The following is a 20,310-nucleotide window of genomic DNA, read 5'->3' on the forward strand; positions in this document are numbered from 1 at the left end:
TACCTTTTGATTTATTGATCGCTCAATCCGGCAGAGCTGCTGGCTCTGAGCGATTGACAGTTACACGGTTTCACACAAGGGACTAACATTTTCATAGGGGTAAGGGAGGACAACATATAATTCTTTAAATCGCACACATTTTGCAGCCGACGGGGATTTTTGTTCAGCTTTAGGCTTCAGACGTGTTCCGGAGGCATTCACTTTTCGGCTTGGCTTGATGACCTTGGTTCTTCCTGGGCTGCTTTGAATCGTTGCGCCGCACTGCCACCGCCTGGCCGGATTAGCCCATCACAGGCTTCTTAATGCCGAAGAGGTCTTTTTATCAGGCTTCTGAGCTTATGAGCGGGACATTCCATTCGCCAGCTAACACCTCCCCTACGGGGTTTAGTGTGCACACCCTCTCTAAGGAGTGGTACCCATTTTATCTACTCGCCAAAGCTTTCGAACTGCTGGGTGTATGGCGAGCTGGGGACAAGGCCGGTAGCTCACACCAGTGTGGGCTAGAACTGACAGCAACTCTGTTCAGTTCAGATGTTAACCAGAGGATAAATCCTCTGTGCCACCGCTCCCCTCCATCATCTGTCAGGGAACGTTACGCAGAATAGGCTATGGTTCGCTCCTCTTCCAGGTTGGCTATGACCAGCCTGGGAAATTCCCATCACTCTAAATTGGCTTCATTTGCCCTCAGTGTTGTTGTTGCATAGTAAGCTATAATTGTCTGTATAATATTGTGATGTGATCATGTCTATTACATGATTCTAATTGACTAGGGTCAGACTGAAGGAGAAAGAAGCCCTCACCGAGGGCGGGGGGAAAATGGCTGTGAACAGTTATTTAAAAAATGAGGTCAAGAAGGGGAGGTGGGGGGGGGGGGCTCTGAAAGCCCTGCCTCAGAGTAGGCAAACACTTAGTACAGGTCTTAGCCAAACAAGCTTCTAGTCATATTGAGGCTACTGGCTCTAGAGAAAGAAGATTGCACCTTCTCACCAGTCCGTTGTATCCCATCTTATTTATTTATTTATTTATTTCACATTTGTATCCCGCCCTCCCCAGTGGGCTCAGGGCGGCTAACAGAGTCAAGGTCGCTAGCCATGCCATAGGTAAAAACATATAAAAACATAGTAAAAACATCCAACACTAAAACCACAGTACTCAATCCAGTTACTAGTATCCTAGATCCAAGATGGTATCACCACAGTTCCAGATGGTCCTCCCATGGTGTACGTGCCCAATCAGATCTTCTGCAATTTCCAGGTTCTTCCTCGGGCCTCGTCAATGCATCCTTTAAGGTACCTTGACAGTGGTGGTATAATGGGGGGGCGGCTCCTACTCAAAGGCCTGGCGGAAGAGCTCCGTCTTGCAGGCCCTGAGGAACTGCACAAGGTCCCGCAGGGCCCGGATCTCCCCCGGGAGCTCGTTCCACCAGGTAGGAGCCGCCACCGAAAAAGCCCTGGCCCTGGTCACAGCTAGTTTGGCATCCTTAGGGCCCGGGATGACCCAACAAATTTTGGGGTCCCGACCGTAGTGCTCTTGGGGGAACATGTGGGGCAAAGCGGTCCCTCAGGTAGGCTGGACCCTGGCCATATAGGGCTTTATAGGTAATAACCTGCACTTTGAAGCGGATCCAGGCAGCCTTGCGTGGACATACCTTTTGTCTGTCAAAACCCCAACCCAAGTAATTGAAGTGCAGTTCTCGCATTCTTTGTAAGATTTTTCAGTTGTTGTGTCTGGGCCCACAAAGTTTGCTGCTGTGCAAGTGTTGCTCCTAGGCCTGACTGTCAAAGGGGCCCCCGGAGGCTGTTGAGGCCAACTCAGTGGGATGGGTGGGACGGCGCAGTCTTTGTTTCCCAACGTATGTAGGGATTTTTAGTTAATCCTAACAGTCCCCTAAATTCTTAAAATGTGCTGAACTACGATCTCTAGACCAGGGGCGCCGAACTCATTTGTCATGAGGGCCAGATCTTACATAAATGTCACTTTGTCGGGACTGGGCCATGTGTGCCATAAAACGTAATGTCAGGTACCGGAGACATAAACTGTATAAAAGACAGCAGCTGGTGAGCTCCAGGTTGGGGTATCCCTGCTGCAAGGCCTCATGAGCTGGAAGGGGGTGTGTGCAAAGGAAAACCCATCTGGGCGGACTGGAGAGCCAGCGGTGCAGCACTGGGCAGACGCTCCCACGCTGCTTGACTGCTGCAGACGAGGTTGTTCCGCCACGCTGAAGCCACAATCGGAGTGGCTCTGCCCACTGCCCCCCCCCTCAAGCAGTCTCCTGTCCCCTCCCTTGCACTAGTTGCTTGCGAGCCACATAAGAGCCCTGGGCGGGCCGGTTCCGGCCCCCAGGCCTTATGTTTGACACCCCTGCTCTAGACTATAATAAAGGGAAGGGCACTGTGAAGGAGGCATCGCGTCGTGATGCTGTGTGCTCCAAAGGCCAAATCCAGGTCGTTATTCTCCTCCTTCAGACTACGTCTCCCTCCGGTCTTTGGAATTTGCTATATCAGACTGATTCCCAGTGTTATGTTGTTTTTAATTTGATCTGGCGTCTCTGTAAACAGCGGCATTGTACGAAATCTATCCTGGGTGCATGCAGTTCTTAGGGGATGAATTTTGAAAGCGCAGGGTGTTTACGTGAGCTAATGCGTAGCATAGTGGGCATTTAATACTTCATTGAATGGGACTAGATAGTCATTGTGTTCATTCTTAACCCCCTGAATTGTATGTAAGTCCTTTACAGACTTTTTTTTTGGGGGGGGGGAGAAAGCACAAAAAAAACTTCCTGGCTGCTGCACTCTCGCGTATGATTCAGAGTTGTGTTGGTCTGCTTCCCCCCCCTCCCCCCCCGCAGGAGTTTCTTGCCTTTTCTTCTTGCTGAAAAGCCTCACAGCTAAGAGAGCAAGGCTATGCAATTGTTGCATCATTTCATTTTTTTTTAATTTGAGAAATTGCATCATACTATTGGTGTGAAAATTAATTGGAATTAGAGGCTCTGGAAATAACCATATGCTTAAAACTGCCAGATCCTGACACCCCGAAAGCCACATTTATGGAAATTAGAGGACTTGTATTTATGTAATCTCCATGTTTCTTGCAATTTGAACAACTCATTTGGGGAGGCAGTTTGTGCTTTACATTGTGGGGGAGAGTGTGTTTGGGGTTGTTATTTTTTCAAGGCATGGTGGGGGTGGGGGAGTCAGATGACTGGGAAAGCCCCCAAAGCCATTGCTACACCTTCCTGCAAATTCCCGGACTGTTTGCCGGGTCACTATCAGACGAGAGAACAGACAGAGACCAAGTGTGCCAAGATAAAAGGCTTACAGTTCAGGTGATCTGTGCAGACACCCAATCCGCACACTAAAGTGGAACGCAGAGGGGGGAAAGCTAGACAAATCTAACCTGGAGAAATGCGGCACACACAAACAGATCTGTAAGACAATTGGTCCAGCATCATATTGCTTAGTAACAAGTACTTCAAATATCTATTTGAATATCTTGTATCTGAGTGGAGTACTAAATTTTAACAAGTTGGATTTCTTAATCCTCTTAGATGTTGACCTTCTTGGGTTACCGCTTCCTTCATTAAGGACTGTAATGCTTACTAACAACAATAAAACTTTTCTGTGCGTCTGGCTAGATTTTAAATTGGGAGAGGTTCTGCTGTGGAAACGCATGCCTAAAAATCTGCCACTTAATTTAAGTGTCCCTCTCCTTTTCAAAAGGGAAAAGAGGGTAAGCTCTTCAGTCACTGAAATGTTGTCCTGTTCTCCATAATTAAGGGCAGGAATTAATCTGTGAAAATACCAGCTTGTTTCTAGTGAGGAACAACCGAGAGTCTCTCTAACACAGATGGTGGGCTATCGTGTTACATCTGGAAATGGCTATAGTTTGAACAGTAATCGGAAAGGGGCATTTTTATAACTGGCCTCTCTGTGAACTTGAAGTAAGTAGTGGTGGTGGGGATATATTTTTTTTAAAAAAACAATGTATTATTAGGATATAACATCAAGACAAACATTATAACATTTTATCAACCATCTTATACCCTTTTTTACCCTCCTAACCTCTCCCCCCTTCTGGCTTCCCGCAGTGCTCCCACCTCCCTTCCAAATTTTCAATTTTCTCTTCCCTTCTCCCTTCATCTAAAAGTAAACTTATCAGGTAACATTTCCTTAAACTATTATTTTAACACATTTCAACTATCCTTAATCGTTATCAAAGCAAAATAGATTATTCTTCACATCCCAATATTTCTCCAAATACTCTTTAAGGTCTTTCCAGTCTGCAAAAGATTCCTCCGCCTCTTGATTCTTAAGTTTTCTTGTCATTTTGTCCATTTCAACCATGAAAAGTAGCTTTTTTATCCACTCCCAGATCTCTGGTATTTTTTCTTGTTTCCAATATTGAGCATAAGTCATTGTGGTGGGGGGGGGATATTTTTAAGTGATCTTTGCCACAATTTTTAATGCCAATGCTTTGACAGCAGCAGAGTCTGTAAGACGGTAGAGTTAATCCTTCTTAGTGTGGCAGAACCTGGAGATTTCCCCCTTTTTGTTATCCCATTTGCAGCGTCGCGGTGCATAATTTTGAATTGCCAGAGTTCGTAATGGTTCTTTCTGCCCTTTTCCATAACAACATCAACACTAAATTATACTGCCGCAATTATGTAAACAATGGAAATGCTTCCAGAACAAATCCCTCATTTTAAATTTTCACTTTCTGTAATTGTTGAATGATTTGGAGCCATAATCAGACAGAATTATCTTACACATTTATCAGTCAATTATAAAAGAAGGAAAGAAATACTGGATAAGTAAACCTATTTCAGTTACCATCTCGGCCCGTTTTTCTTATGGCATATGCTTTCCCCCAGTTGCTGTGTACCTAACATTCAATTAAAATGATTGATTTACTAAGCTTTAAGCTGCTGAATGCTGTGCTTACATTTATGGACTTGCACTTTGAAGGGATGGGAACAACCTGGCCTGTTTGAACTACCTGATTTTTTTTTTTTTTGCAAGATCATTGACATAAAGCAGATGTTTTCGTGTTGTTGCTTTCTCAGGAGGCGAAATCTCTTCATAAATTGCTGGTTCGCTTCATGACAGGTAGATTTTTAATCTTTAGGTATTCAGCGTTCAGCAAAAGCAGTTTGTCAAAACTCCTTAGCAACCTCAATTCAGTCCAAGTCAATCACCGTAGGAAAATTGAGTCACAAAGCTGTTATTCTTGAAAAGGTTACAATAGAGGGTGAGATTAAACATTACACACCTTCAGCCCTTGGAAGTGATTAATACCAAAGCTAGTCAGGGATCTGCAAGAAAAGTGGAAGCGTAGCTGCTGGGGATGCCAGCCTCCAGCTGGAGCCTGGAGAGCTCCCAGAATTATAACTAATCTCCAGACCAGAGAAATCAGTTCCCATGGATAAAATGGCTGCTTTTTTTGCGGGGTGGTGGTGGTGTGTGGACTCTCTAGCATTATATCTGGCTGAAGTCACTTCACACACATACACACACACCCAAATCTACAGGAATTTCTCAACCCAGAGTTGGCAACCTCAGTAGCCAGCCCCGGGGCCTTGCCAAAATTTGCTAAACACAGGTGGGGTTTGTACTGGCTCCATCCCTCAGCAGTGCCACATTTGCAGTCACTTTATTATCTAGATCCAGGTAGAAATCGATAGATCCAACACTGCCCCAAGATTTGTGGATTCTGTGTAGCTTCAATGAAACAAATATGATGGGGGGGGGGATTAATTTGTACCAGCCTGTGAAAGGAGTGTGAATTTTGATTTCGCTTACCGCCCAGCTGTGTGTTTAACTTCACCAGATGTGTCCCCACCCCAACTTCAGAACGTGATCATTAACAATTATCTGGCCGTTATTCTTATTACCTAAAAAAACTAAATGTTGGCATGTAAATTGAAAAGGCACAGCAGTCTTCTTTTATATATACTAGGGACAGCTAATTAGAGAAGAATCTATATCAGTGGTGGCGAACCTATGGCACGGGTGCCAGAGGTGGCACTCAGAGCCCTCTCTGTGGGCACACGTGCCATCGCCCCAGCCAGGCCCAGACCATCATTAAAGTGTGGAATTCTCTGCCAAATAATTTTAAGTCAATGAAAGCATTTGGGATTGCTTTCCTTACTTTGTTTGGATCATCTTAAGCTAATGTATGAGTTGTTTTTTCTAAAGTAAAACCTCAGTATTCAGGTTAAATGGCCGTGTTGGCACTTTGCGATAAATAAGTGGGATTTGGGTCACAGTTTGAGCACTCAGTCTCTAAAAGGTTCGCCATCACTGATCTATATAGATTCCAAAAAAAAGTTTGGGGTGTGGGAAGTATTTTTCCCTTGTCAGAATAGATTTTGTGTGTTTCTGTAATATGAAATTAGCTGCTTGGTGGTATACTTGCTGGCTGCTTAGACTCCTCTTTTGAGGGTGTGTGGGTGAATAATTTCCCCTCACGCTAAAAGGCTGGGCGTAGAGAATTTTATTTTCAGCTTAAAGCCGTAACCTGACCCCCAAATCTGCTTTGGTCTACTGTTTCCACAGAGGGATATAGAATTCTAAAAAAATCAACACGCACACACTCAGATCTTCAGTAATTTTTTGTGGGAATGGACACAGGGTTAACACACCGAAAAAATTAGTGTTCTGGGCACTGCTGCCAGCGACAGGTGGGGTGGCCTTTTTAAAAAAAAGAGGGAAAGAAACCGAAGAGTCCTTCTCAGTTCAGTGATAACCGAGTCGCACAACAAGAGTTCACAGGACCCGCTCTGCTTACTGCACTTAACTGGGACATTTTGTCAAGTTTAAGGCACCATATGTTACCCACAGGCAGACAAATTGAAGAGGATTCAAAACAGTCAGCAGAAATGAGCCTGGGCTTGGAGAGTGTATCGTGTTTATCCTCACGAAAAGATTAATGGTGACACTGGGCATTAAGGTACTTTCCAAACAGCTATGTGATGTCAGAAAGAAGGAGGGAAGAGCAGGTTTTTCTAGCTTTCCAGGGAAGATCCAGATCACGGGGGCAGACAGGAGCTGAAGAAAAGACAATAGACAGGAATGGAAGAAAATAGCCCTGCTAGAGGGTAGAACAGGTTGTTTGGAGACACTGCCGCGTTTTAAGTTCTGGAAAGTATTTTGAAAGCCGGGTCAGCATCTGTTTGGTACAGTGTATGCGAAGGGAATTGTGTGGCACCAAACTATAAGATGATGCGGAGTTCCTTAATCTCCTCTACAACCAGATCATATTAATCTGTTTACTCATAAACTCACAAACTATAAGATGATGCAGAGTTCCTTAATCTCCTCTACAGCCAGATCATATTAATCTGTCTCATAAAGAAACGACCACTGAGATCAGTCAGGATTATTCCCAGATAAGTGCGCACTTGGCCTGCAAACTTAATCTTCTATTGTGTGGACTTAGAAGGGTATAATTCTGCTTAGGGCTACACTGTCAGAGTACTTGTATGTTTACCCTAATGGGTACATAGTAACTGCAAGACATGTGCGTGCCATCAAGGCGCTTCCAGCTTATGTCAACCCCATGAATTAATGTCCTCCAAAACATCCTATGGCTAACAGCCTGGCTCAGGTCTTGCAAACTAAGGGCCGTGGTCTCTTTGTTCGAGTCAATCCATCTCATGTTGAGTCTTCCTCTTCCATTTTAGGCAAGGGGAAACAGTACGTGAGAGGGAAGGAGTTAAACCGTTCTTCTTCCATGCCATGGTGAAGACCCAAATTGGATTCCTGTCCTGCTTTGTTGTTGTTGTTCAGTCGCACAGTCGAGTCCGACTCTTCGCGACCCCATGGACCAGATCACGCCAGGCCTTCCGGTCTTCCGCCGTCCTTCCGCCGTCCTCAACTTTATGTTCGTTGCATCTATGACACTGTCTAACCATCTCATCCTTTGCCGTCCCCGTCTTCTTTGACCTTCAATCTTTCCCAGCATCAGGGTCTTCTCCAGTGAGTGCTCCCTTCTCAATGGGTGGCCAAAGTATTTGAGCTTCAGTTTCATTATCTGGCCTTCCAGGGAACAGTCCAGGTTGATTTCTTTTAGGATTGACTGATTTTATCTCCTTGCAGTCCAGGGGACTCTCAAGAGTCTTCTCCAGCACCATAGTTCTCCAGCACCATTGAGCAAACTCAGAGGACGGCGGAAGACAGGAAGGCCTGGCGGGATCTGGTCCATGGGGTCGCGAAGAGTCGGACTCAACTATGCGACTGAATAACAAAAATAGATAGGAAAGTCTGGGGCAAGTGATGCTCTGTACCCTTGGTGCTTGGGGGTGGGGGGCAACAGTGGGAGGGCTTCTAGTGTCCTGGCCCCACTGATGGACCTCCTGATGGCACCTGGTATTTTTGGCCACTGTGTGACAAAGTGTTGGACTGGATGGGCCATTGGCCTGATCCAACACTGGCTTCTCTCGTGTTCTTATGTTCTTATGAACTTGATGGACCAATGGTCTGATTTGGTATAAGGCAGCTTCATGTGTTCATGCGGCCCTTAAAGTGACTTTGCGATGTCAGAAGCACTCCAGGAATTTCCCAAGTCCCTACTGTTTTTACCACAGAGACTTGGAGATTCCTAGAGTGTCGCATGGTGGGAGTGATGTCATAGCATCATGCGACACCATCTTCCTCCCCCCCCCCCGCCCATACAATTTTGCTCCGACTTCTCCATCAAGTAGCAGCAGGAGCACAGACCCTGAGGGTGGTGGCAACCCCAGTTCAGCCATCGAGAGAATAGTCTGCAGTCTATTCTAGTGTCCTGGCCCCACTGGTGGACCTCCTGATGGCACCTGGTATTTCTGGCCACTGTGTGATACAGAGTGTTGGACTGGATGGGCCTTTGGCCTGATCCAACATTGGCATCTCTTATGTTCTTATGAACTGGATCAACATATGGAGCAGTGGCTATTAGCCACAAGGTATAGATAGGGGCTCTGGGGCAAGTGATGATCTGTCTTCTTGGTGCTTGGGGGGGGGGCAACAGCGGGAGAGCTTCTAATGTCCTGGCCCCACTGGTGGACCTCCTGATGGCACCTGGTATTTCTGCCCACTGTGTGACACAGAGTGTTGGACTGGATGAGCCTTTGGCCTGATCCAACATTGTCATCTCTTATGTTCTTATGTTCTTATGTCTGCACAGTTCAATTTTTCATTCACTTCACTGGAACTCACACAGCAGAACTTCCTGGCGAACTGTATCCATTGTGCTTTTGTCTCCCAGCTGAATAACCTTAGGAAACAAAGACATCTGGGGCGGGAAGAAAGGGTAGAGGGCTTGAGTCCAGCCCTTTCTCTTTTTAGGAATTAAGCAGTGAGGATTTTGAGATTTCAGATATGTAGTTTTGCCTGTTCCTTTCTGGGAGTATTCCAGGATTATTATTATTGTTATTATTTTTGCATTAGGATTCAGAAAGGAGTTAAACGTGCTGTTTTCCCTTGGGTGGGCACATTGAGTCGATACAAATGCAGCAGGGTTAACAGTTAGTACTTATTAATCTTTAAAAATGCCCCTCTCTGCTGCCTTTCATGCCAAGATTCATGAGTCTTTTTATTGCAGCATATGTCAACAGAGATGCAGCCCCATCTGCCGCGATAGAGCTTGTTCAGACACTAGGCGCACAGCACAATGCTTACCTCTCTGAGTAATTACAGGTGTGTCGTGAGGAGCCCAATGCATTAATCAGCCCCTTAATTATGGGAAAGGTGGATCTTTTGTTCTGTCTTCCGAGCAGGAGTTTACCAGCCACTTTACGAGTTCCAGCGTCCATCTGCTCATTCTTTCACAATGTTTGCCTTGACTGATATTGCCTTTAAAATGTATCACGGGAAGTGATTAAAACCCGTTTGAACATTAACCTGAGTGGCGTTTCAGAGGTGAAAATGATGGCCGCTGTGATGCTAAAATCTATTTGCCTTTTAAACCGTATTTGTGTAAAAGCATCCATCACATTGGGTTGTGATAGGGAAAGGCGAAGGCTGGCAACTGTTGTCCCTCAGCAGTTTTCTGTGGTCTTTTAATAGCTCCTGGAGATTAAAACTTCCTTCGCTCCCCAGTGGAAAAATTTTAATTCATGGGGAAGAGACTTGGGAGGTCTAAAACTAAAAATTTCAGTTGGTTGATGTGGAGGATATGCTTTTGCTAGCAGACGTGTGGTGGTTATGTGTTAGGTTTTGACTTTTATTTCGATATGGTTTTTACTAACACTTTCTCATATTGTCCTCCTCCTTTCCCCCCGTAATATATTGTTACGGCCATTTTGACAAAAACAAGGGAGGTAGGTAAAGTCATGTAAGTTCGTCCTTTCTCCCACAGGTTAGTGTTTGTTTCTAGACAACAAGAAGCAGGACCAAAAAAAAAGCGAATGCAGGCAAAAGGTGCTTACTAGCACCTTCTTTTCAATTCTGTGGTCTTGAGTCAGTCAGCTTTACACTATTCTTTGAGAGACGGTATTCCTACGGAATAGGCATTTGGAGATCTGCTAGGCCTGGAGACAAATTGCCTTTTCGTTAATGATGTTTTCAGGTGAGTTTGTTTTTCTCAGCAGAGCTAACCGTTGCCTTGAGGGTGGTCTTGGCAGGCAGGCAGGTGGAGGGGAGTGGCCTCGGCTCAGTGGCAGAGGATCTGCTTGGCACGCAGGAAGATCCCAGGTTCAGTCTTTGGCATCTCCAGTTAAAAGGATCGGGTAGTAGGCGATGTGAAGGACTTCTTCCTGAGACCCTGAGGGGCGGTCTGAGGCATTGTCCCTTCTAAGCTGAGTGAGTGTGAGCCAGCCCACAGTTTTTTAGCCTCCGGCTCACACATTTTTGTCTTAGCTCAGGAAGGAGGGCTCCAGAGCAAACTGATTTATGTAGCAGCCAAATCAGTCGCTCACAACTTTAATGCCAGGAGCTCACAAAGTAGGATTTTTGCTCACAAGACTCCACAGCTTAGAGGGAGCCTTGGTCTAAGGAGACTGATTTCAGTGGACCAGTGGTCCGATTCACTATAAGGCATCTTCATGTGTTCACGTGGAAGAGTTAAAACTAAATAGCTTCCACAGCTGCTCTTGTTCTCATACTCTTGTCTTATTTTATCTTGTCGTATCGTTTTAAACGTGTATGACATTTGTGACGGAGTGAGCTCCCGTCTCTAGTTCCCGCTCCTGCCAACCTAGCAGTTCGAAAGCAAGAAATGGCAAGTAGATAAATAGGTACCACTTCGGTGGGAAGGGAACAGCATTCCGTGCGCCTTGGTGTTTAGTCATGCCGGCCACATGACCACGGAAATGTCTTCGGACAGCGCTGGCTCTTCGGCTTTGAAACGGAGATGAGCATCGCAACCCTAGAGTCGGACTCGACTGGCTTTCGAGCAAGGGAGACCTTTGCCTTTACCTTTTAACCCACTCTGAGCCTGCTTCGGCGGGGAGGGCGGGATATAAAATAAATAAACAAGAAGAATAGATTGGATTTATACCCCGCCCTTCACTCAGAGTCTCAGAGCGGCTTACAAACTCCTTTCCCTTCCCCTCCCCACAACAGACACCCTGTGAGGGAGGCGGGGCTGAGAGAGCCCTGACTGAGAACTGCTTTTTCAAGAACAGCTCTGACAGAGCTATGGCTTCCCCAAGGTCATCCAGCAGCTGCAAGCGGATGAGTGGGGAATCAACCCCGGTTCTCCCAGATTAGAGCCTGCACACTTAACCATGACACCAAACTGGCTCTCCCAATGGAGGTACTCCCCCAATGGAGGCAGGGTCTTTCTTTCCAGCCCTGTTAGAGAACAGTCTCTCCCTCATCCTCCTCCCCAACCACCCTGATTCAGAAAATACCAATTAGGGCTTAAAGGGCAGCCTGGACGGAATCCAAGCAGCATGGAATTCTTCCAAGCCTTCTTTACCATCAGTTTCACATATGAAGTGAAAGGTAGGAATGGCAAATGCTGGTGGAACGGGGCTCATCTCGTTGAGAGTTCTCAAATCTTTCTTTGAAGCGCGGGGGGGGGCTTTTCTGGATGTGAACCTGCCCTCCTAGGATGACACCTCAGAAATTCTTCCATCTCCTTTTCCAAATGAGGGTTAAAATTATTGCCAAAAGAGGACTAATTCCGGGAGCCCAGAGTCTACACGACATTCTCCCCACAAATCTTAATTTTCATAGGTGGTTGTTCCTATAACACACTAGCTATCTTCGTTACTTGTATAGATGTCTTTGTTTAGATGATTAAGCTTATATCTAATGTTTGGCTCCTAATTCCGACTATTGATATAAAAGGTCAGAGTAGTCATATGACAAAGAATAAGTCTCCCCACAAACCTCAATTACCATAGGTGGTTTTTTCCCCTATAACACACTAGCTATCTTCTTTAATTGTATAGATGTCTTTGTTTAGATGAGTAAGCTTATATGTAATATATGGCTCCTAATTCCGACTGAGGAGCTGCGGTGGCTCAAGTGGTTAAAGACGCTGAACTGCAGGCTGTGGAAGGTCAGTAGTTCAGCAGTTCAAGACCCGGGTGCCGCATGATGGAGTGAGTTCCCAGCTTCAGTGCCAGCTCCTGCCAACCTAGCAGTTCGAAAGCAAGAAATTGCAAGTAGATAAATAGGTACCACTTCGGTGGGAAGGTAACAGCGTTCCGTGCGCCTTGGTGTTTAGTCATGCCGGCCACATGACCACGGAAACGTCTTCGGACAGCGCTGGCTCTTCGGCTTTGAGCACCGCAACCCTAGAGTCAGATTCGACTGGCTTTCGAGCAAGGGAACCTTTACCTTTACCTTTAATTCCGACTATTGACATAAAAGGTCAGAGTAGTCATATGACAAAATAATAAGTCCAGGATAGCAAGCAGTGTCTCCTAGATCTTTATCAACCTTTATCAAGTCTACCTTTGGTTCACGGGTCATTTGGTAAATACTATGTTCTCAATTCTTATATCCCTCTAATGTATACCCTCCTGTTGTTTTTAGTGCTTGTGTTATTTATTTTTCTGCTTTCTATTGTATTACTAAGTAAAAGAATAAAAAATCTTAATTAAAAAAACAAGAGTCTACACCCTCAGTCAGAGTTCATCTGTCTTCCACTGGAGTCTTCCCATTTCATTTCCATCTTCCTTTTGGAAGAGGAAGTGGGGACCCAAGCAGTGAGGGTGGGTGGAGGATGAACAGAGCACATCTTGATGTCCTCCTTCCCTCACTAGGCCACTGTCGGAAGCGAAGTTTGGATCCACGCAATGGGTCGGATCCTTCGATTTTGTTCCACTGGTGGGTGGTACAGTTTGGTGTCGTGGTTAGGTGCGCGGACTCTAATCTGGGAGAACCGGGTTTGATTCCCCACTCCTCCACTTGCACCTGCTGATGTGACCTTGGGTCAGTCACAAGCTCTGGTACAGCTGTCCTTGAAAAAGAGCCGTTTGTGTCAGAGCTCTCTCAGCCCCACCCACCTCACAGGGTGTCTGTTGTGGGGAGGGGAAGGGAAAGGAGTTTGTAAGCCGCTCTGAGACTCCAAGTGAAGGGCGGGGTATAAATCCAATCTCTTCTTCTTCTTCTTCTTCTTCTTCTTCTTCTTCTTTCCCTCCATCACAAGGGGCCTGACATACAGTGCTGTTACATCAGTGGAGGAGGGCTGTATGTTGTCAGAGAGCTCCTTTTGCCGGAGGAACACAGTTGAACAGAATAGTAGGATCCAACCCACTTTTCCTTTTTTTGGCATCAAGGGTTTTTCTGTGGACCAGACAGAATTATAGTAGCAACAGATGGCTGGGGGTTCTTTTGGCTGTCATAGCACAGAACCAGGGCACAGCAAAGGTGTCAGGTAAACCTGCTACAGCCAAGTGCATTCAGAAAAATGTACTGCAACTTGGGCATTGAAGGTGTCTAACTTGGGCATTGAAGGTGTCTAATTGCATGGGAAAGAGCAGGTAGAGAAAGAGGTACTTTTCTCCCTTTCTCACAATACAAGAACTCGTGGGCACTCCATGAAATTGCTGAGCGGTCGGGTTAGAACGGATAAAAGGAAGTACTTCTTCACCCAAAGAGTGGTTAACCCATGGAATTCACTGCCACAGGAAGTGGTGGCGGCTACAAGCATGGACGGCTTCAAAAGGGAATTAGATAGGCATATGGAGCAGAGGTCCATCAGTGGCTATTAGCCACAAGGTATAGATAGGGACTCTGGGGCAAGTGATGCTCTGTCATCTTGGTGCTTGGGGGGGTCAACAGTGGGAGGACTTCTAATGTCCTGGCCCCACTGGTGGACCTCCTGATGGCACCTGGTATTTTTGGCCACTGTGTGACACAGAGTGTTGGACTGGATGGGCCTTTGGCCTGATCCAACATTTTTTTTATTTTTATTTATTTATATTTCAATTTGTATCCCGCTCACCCCTGAAGGGCTCTGAGCGGCTTACATGTTCCAATTCATACAATCCTAAACCTAGGGCCACATACATATAGGGGACGTGAGAAGCCTACCAGGCACGCTTTCTGTGTAGCGGAACATTGGCATCTCTTATGTTCTTATGTTCTTATGTCTTTTCCCTGCTCACATATCTATTGCAGTTTGGCATACTTGTGTGAAATGTGGTTGCATGAATGCAATGGATGTACACAGGCTGGTGTCCATGACATCACTTGCGATGACTAAATCCCTTTCCTTCATATCTGTTCCTTTATGAACTTCTGAGAAGGTTATTTCTTTTTGTATGTGCCTTTAAAGCCCTTTATGGTCAGGGGCCTACATACCTGAGGGACCGCCTTTCCCCACATGTTCTCCAGAGAGCAATGTGATCAGGGTCGCAAAATCAACTGGCCCTCCCGAGCCCCAAGGATGCCAGGCTGGCTGTAACCAGGGCCAGGGCTTTCTCGGTGGTGGCTCCGTTCCGATGGAATGAGCTCCCAGAAGAGATCAGGGCCCTGCGGGACCTTATGCAGTCCTGCAAGGCCTGCAAGACGGAGCTCTTCCACCAGGCTTTCGAGTAGGGGCCGGCACCAATAGTTGAAAGGCAGAGAACCCTGACCCCTGGAGCCATCGACAACAGCCTGTGCCAGCCATATAAAGGATTAGCTCTATGGGCTGATCACTAGAATACATCACTGATTGATATGATTACTATCAGCAGGGGTCATTTCGTAGAAAAAGAGGTGCTGGAGCTCATTAGCATAACACATTAGCAGAACTTATTTGCATATGCCACACACCCTGACATCACCGGACGTGTGTCAGAAGGCAACACCCATGGCTCAGGCTCCACTGGACTCTTCTGGATTGCTAGCTATTGGGGGGGGGGAATGTGCAGATCTGTCCTCGCAGAGGAGGGAGAGCTTGTACCTGAATAAAACTTGGTCTTAAAGGTGCCACTGGACTGTTTTGGACCGGGAAGGGGGGGGGCTCTGCAGCTTACCTGGCTGCTTCCTGCTCTGACTGAGGGCTGCTGGGAGCAGGGGGTGGGGCTTGTTGCATGTGCCCACCCACTGGGCTCTTTACTGCCGGAGCTCTGCTCCTGTGCGCTCCCGCAGGAAATGACCCCTGAATCAGTATCCCCTAACGTTGGATTATTTTTAGATGATTTTAGGATTGTTTAAATTGTTAGTGGTGTGTTTTTATTCTTTTATGTGAGCCGCCGTGAGCCGCCTTCGGCTGGGAGGGCGGGGTATAAATCAGACAGACAGACGTATGTTTTCTGACCTCATGTTGGAGTACCTCTGATAGAATCACTGTGGAATGGGAGTTTTTATGTACCTCTTAGAAAGAAACAGAAGCTCTGACCAGCACCATCACTATGACTCCTGACATTTTGTAGACATTCTTCTTTCTTTTAAAAAAAAAAAAAAAAACCTCGACCAGCAGGTGAATTCTCTGCAACACGTTTATCCCCCATACAGCGGACCTCCTTCAGGCCGTGGCCTGGACAAAAGGGCACTGGTACTGCGGCTCTCCGGCAAAGCTCTTAACATGCGGTAAAACTAAAAGCTCTGGTTTTTTTCTCCTTTCCCAGGATGTCTTGAATACTGTCATCAGGCACTGCCCGCCCTACTTTTTCTTCTTGGGCTTACCTGGCTTCACATTGCTGATAGGAGACTTCATAACAGCCGCAGCCAGAGTGCTGAGTACAAACATGTTGGAAGTAAGTATGGCAATGCTGGCCGTCCATGTTCCCGAGAGATGGCACAATTGTTAGTGAGGTTCAGATTTCTCTACTCTAACAGGTGTCGGCTCATTAGTGCAATGTGAAACTGGGCTCTGGGGGCAGACACCATGGCAGCTGAGGTGTGAAATTGTAGGATAAGGTGACACGCGAGGACTGCAAAGGTGTTTCATCAAAAGGACAAAGTGTGAGAAATCATATCCTCGCTAATACGGCAGCACCATTTGCACTCTAAAAGCAAGGCTTGAGTTTCAGAATATCGTTAGGGTGTTTTTGTTGTTGAGAGAAGAATATTGTCAAGTGGGAAACAGCCATGTAATTTTTCCCTGCCGCATGTGGAATACATTGCATGGAGCAGTGGCAAAGAAGAAATCTTTTTTTAAAAACCCATGATTATTGCTGTATGATCCAAGGGTTATGTCTCGGGTGGGAGGTCTGAGCAAGTCTGCATTTATTGTTTGGTTGTGTTCAAGACGCACATAGAAGCTTGTATGGTGCAGGCTGAGGAGATTAATATTTATTTATTTATTTTATTTTTTTAATTGATAGCCCACTCTCCCCGCAAGCGGGCTCAGGGCGGCTCACAAATAGGGCAAATGCCAATACATAAAGCAAGTTAAAAACAACATGAAAACAATCATTTACAATATTCCAAGTGCCGAGCACCGAAGAATAGATGCTTTTGAACTATGGTGCTGGAGAAGACTCTTGAGAGTCCCTTGGACTGCAAGAAGTTCAAATCAGTCAATCCTAAAAGAAATCAACCCTGACACTTCCCTGGAAGGCCAGATAATGCAACTGAAGCTCAAAGACTTTGGCCACCCAATGAGAAGGGAGCACTCACTGGAGAAGACCCTGATGCTGGGAAAGATTGAAGGTCAAAGAAGAAGGGGAGGGCAAAGGATGAGCTGGTTAGACAGTGTCACAGATGCAACGAACATGAAATTGAGCCAACTTCAGAGGACGGCGGAAGACCGGAAGGCTTGGCGTGATCTGGTCCGTGGGGTCGCAAAGAGTCGGACTCGACTGTGCGACTGAACAACAACAACAAAGGGCTCTAGATGCTTCAGTCAGTCTTCAATAAAAGATGGCATCTCAAAGATGGTGCTCCCAGTTCAATGGTGTCCGCTCCAGGCAGCGTTGTCGTTCACTCTTCACAGGGCCAATTGGTAATGATGGCCAAGGTGGTGATGGTAAAGGTAAAGGTAGAGGAATGTAAGTACAGGAATGTAAGTTTAACAGCAATTTTGAGGTATCTGGTCTTTATTTCTAAGTTTATAAATAGCACTCCTTTTTAATTGGCTGACATGTTAAAAACATAATCAGGTCTGTTAATGTACAAGAACTTGAACGCCAGTAAATAACTGGAAAAAGATATTCCAAAAGCACTCTAGGATCTATCAAATACTTCTCATCTATATTTTCCCTGGGGAATAAGTTTCTGGTTTGTTTTATTTTGAGGGGTGAGGGGATGTCTGAGCAATTCCATGACAATTGTGTTTCTTGAGCCTGGAATCAATAATTGGAAGGGAAACCAAGACAGAATAGCTTGAGTCTAATGTTAAGTGCATTATCTGGGAACTATTTCATGTTCTACTTACCGTGCCATCTAAAGGAAATCATATATATTGACTGTAGTCGTGCACCAAAGAGACTTATGCATGAACATCTTCATGGCAATTCTGTGATGCTTTAACAGATGTTAATGTCCCAAGGACGATACCGTCCAGGAGGGCTCTTTTATACACTGCCTTGCTGATACATATGATGCTGGTCAGTATTGTATTGTACTACCTTGTCATGTGAACATATGCACTCTGTGCTTTAAAAGTAACAGGATATAATCAAAATTATTAGAATGGTGGGCGCAGCCGTTAAGCAGTTCCCCATCTAGAAGCCTTATGTGGCCCAGTGTCATCTGCAGTAGCAGTCTTTTCTTTTTTGCAGTTTGGAACTTTGTTCCGCCGCTTCAGACCAACACGGATACCCACCCGAATCTTTCTTTTTTGCAGTTTCTCCGTACTGACTTTGCTCGTTACCTCTCCTTCCCATTTTAGCAAGTGAGAGCTAGTGGGCATGAACCAAGGGGGACTGCTATTAGGTCAGGGCCTTCGAGGCCTCTTGACACCAGGTAATTACAAGGGAAAGCTCAGTGCCACTTCACATGGTACAGTAAAAGGTCAGCTTCGCATTTCCATGGGGGTATCGGTGGCATCTTGTCAGCAAAGTCTAAAGGAAGAGTGCATGCAAAATGGATGGAACCATGTGGCGAAAAGCATTACCCAGTCACAGTTTCCAGGACTGCTGCTTGCTGTCTGATGCGTTTGCAGAGAGGCATCTCCCCTTCTAGCAGTAGAGGAAGAAGTCCACACTGGCTTGTTTTTGTTGTTCAGTCGCACAGTCGAGCCCGACTCTTCGCAACCCCATGGACCAGATCCCGCCAGGCCTTCCTGTCTTCCACCGTCCTCTGAAGTTGGCTCAGTTTCATGTTCGTTGCATCTATGACACTGTCTAACCATCTCATCCTTTGCCGTCCCTGTCTTCTTTGACCTTCAATCTTTCCCAGCATCAGGGTCTTCTCCAGTGAGTGCTCCCTTCTCATTGGGTGGCCAAAGTATTTGAGCTTCAGCTTCAGTCTCTGGCCTTCCAGGGAACAGTCAGGGTTGATTTCTTTTAGGGTTGACTGATTTGATCTCCTTGCAGTCCAAGGGACTCTCAAGAGTCTTCTCCAGCACCATAGTTCAAAAGAATCTATTGTTCGGCGCTCAGCCTTCCTTATAGTCCAGCTCTCGTAGCCGTACATGACTACTGGGAATACCATTGCTTTGACCATGCGGACTTTTGTTGGCAGGGTGATGTCTCTACTTTTTATCATGCTGTTTAGGTTCGCCATCGCTTTCCTCCCAAGGAGCAGGCGTCTTTTCTGGCTTGTTGCAGAACTGCAAAGACCCGTTTCCTCCTATAATGTGTAAATGGTCCTCACATCTGTGCCCCTCAGGCCCAGAGCATGATCACTCAGACTGAGGTCACCTTTGCATAGCTACTTGCAGGAGCGCGTGATGCACAAAGCATCAGTCTGGATGATGCTTCTGTGTTCTTCTGCCTCCGTAGCTGCCTTTGCCCCAGTGCCAGCTGCTGTCACAGCGGACGTGCCCAGTCGTGCCTGTAAACACGTCTGGGACCGGGGGCACTGCTGACCTTTGGGAGCGACTGGAGACAGCCCTCGAACGGGAGTGTCTGATCAGCCCGACTGATCATTTTAAGTAATGCTGTTCCAAGAGGGATTATGAAAAAGAATTATTCGTTATGAAAAAGAATTATGTTTATTGACAAGATTTATCCCCCCCACCCCCCGTTATGTCCCACTTAACAGGCTCCCCGCTTGGAAGCTCATGCCATTCTGGGTTCTCTGGTTTGCTTTCCGAATCTGTATCAAGAAATCTCGCTGTTGCAACCCGTCGCAGAAGCAGAAATCAGAGGAACGACGGATGTCAAAGTAAACATTCGCTTCGTTAGCTGATCCCTATCTTAACGATTTAAAATTGTGGGAAGGGGGGGGGGTCTCAGGGGCAGAGCTTGGCAGGCAGAAGGTCCCAGGTCCAATCCCTGGCTGCCAGTCTGGGTAGATAATGCTGCCCTTCAAGATTCATAGAACCACATAGAGTTGGAAGGGGCCAAACAGGCCATCTAGTCCAGCCCCCCCCCCCTGCTCAATGCAGAATCAGCCTAAAGCATCCCTGACAAGGCTTTGTCCAGGCACTGCTTGAAGACCACCAGGGAGGGGGAGCTCACCACCTCAGGGGTCAGCCCTGGTCAGTACTTGGATGGGAAACCACCAAGGAAGTCCAGTGTCATGAGACAGAGGTAGGCAATGGTAAACCACTTCTTGAATGACTCTTGCTTTGAGAACCCTACAGGGCTGATATGAATTGGCTGCAACTTGACTTGAATGTGGGTTCTGACATTTCCTCTGACATGTTTATATGCTGACAGCTGTCACTGTGTCTTCAAAAGGTCTAATTATAATAGATCCAGATCTTGGTAGGTAACCTAGAATCTTCCGATTAGCGAAACGTATAGCAGAATATATATTTTATAACTGCACTTTTTGTATATGAAGTTATATATTCAGAAAAGACATTATAAGAGGCCTCTGGGGATAGAATTAG

At 46.2% G+C, this 20,310-nt stretch overlaps 1 protein-coding gene across 1 annotated transcript in view; it reads left to right on the forward strand.

Moving 5' to 3' along the window:
• RALGAPA2 (Ral GTPase activating protein, alpha subunit 2 (catalytic)) overlaps positions 1-20,310 on the forward strand; it is a 235,075-nt gene that overhangs the window by 112,177 nt on the left and 102,588 nt on the right. The window contains exons 25-26 of the mRNA XM_015406000.1: positions 15,992-16,120; positions 19,515-19,637. Coding sequence (XP_015261486.1) covers positions 15,992-16,120; positions 19,515-19,637 — 252 coding nt within the window. The remainder of the gene's footprint in view (positions 1-15,991; positions 16,121-19,514; positions 19,638-20,310) is intronic.

This window comes from Gekko japonicus, unplaced genomic scaffold (genome assembly GCF_001447785.1).
Source record: "Gekko japonicus isolate JY-2015 unplaced genomic scaffold, Gekko_japonicus_V1.1 scaffold388, whole genome shotgun sequence".
Classification (NCBI taxonomy): Eukaryota; Metazoa; Chordata; class Lepidosauria; order Squamata; family Gekkonidae; genus Gekko; species Gekko japonicus.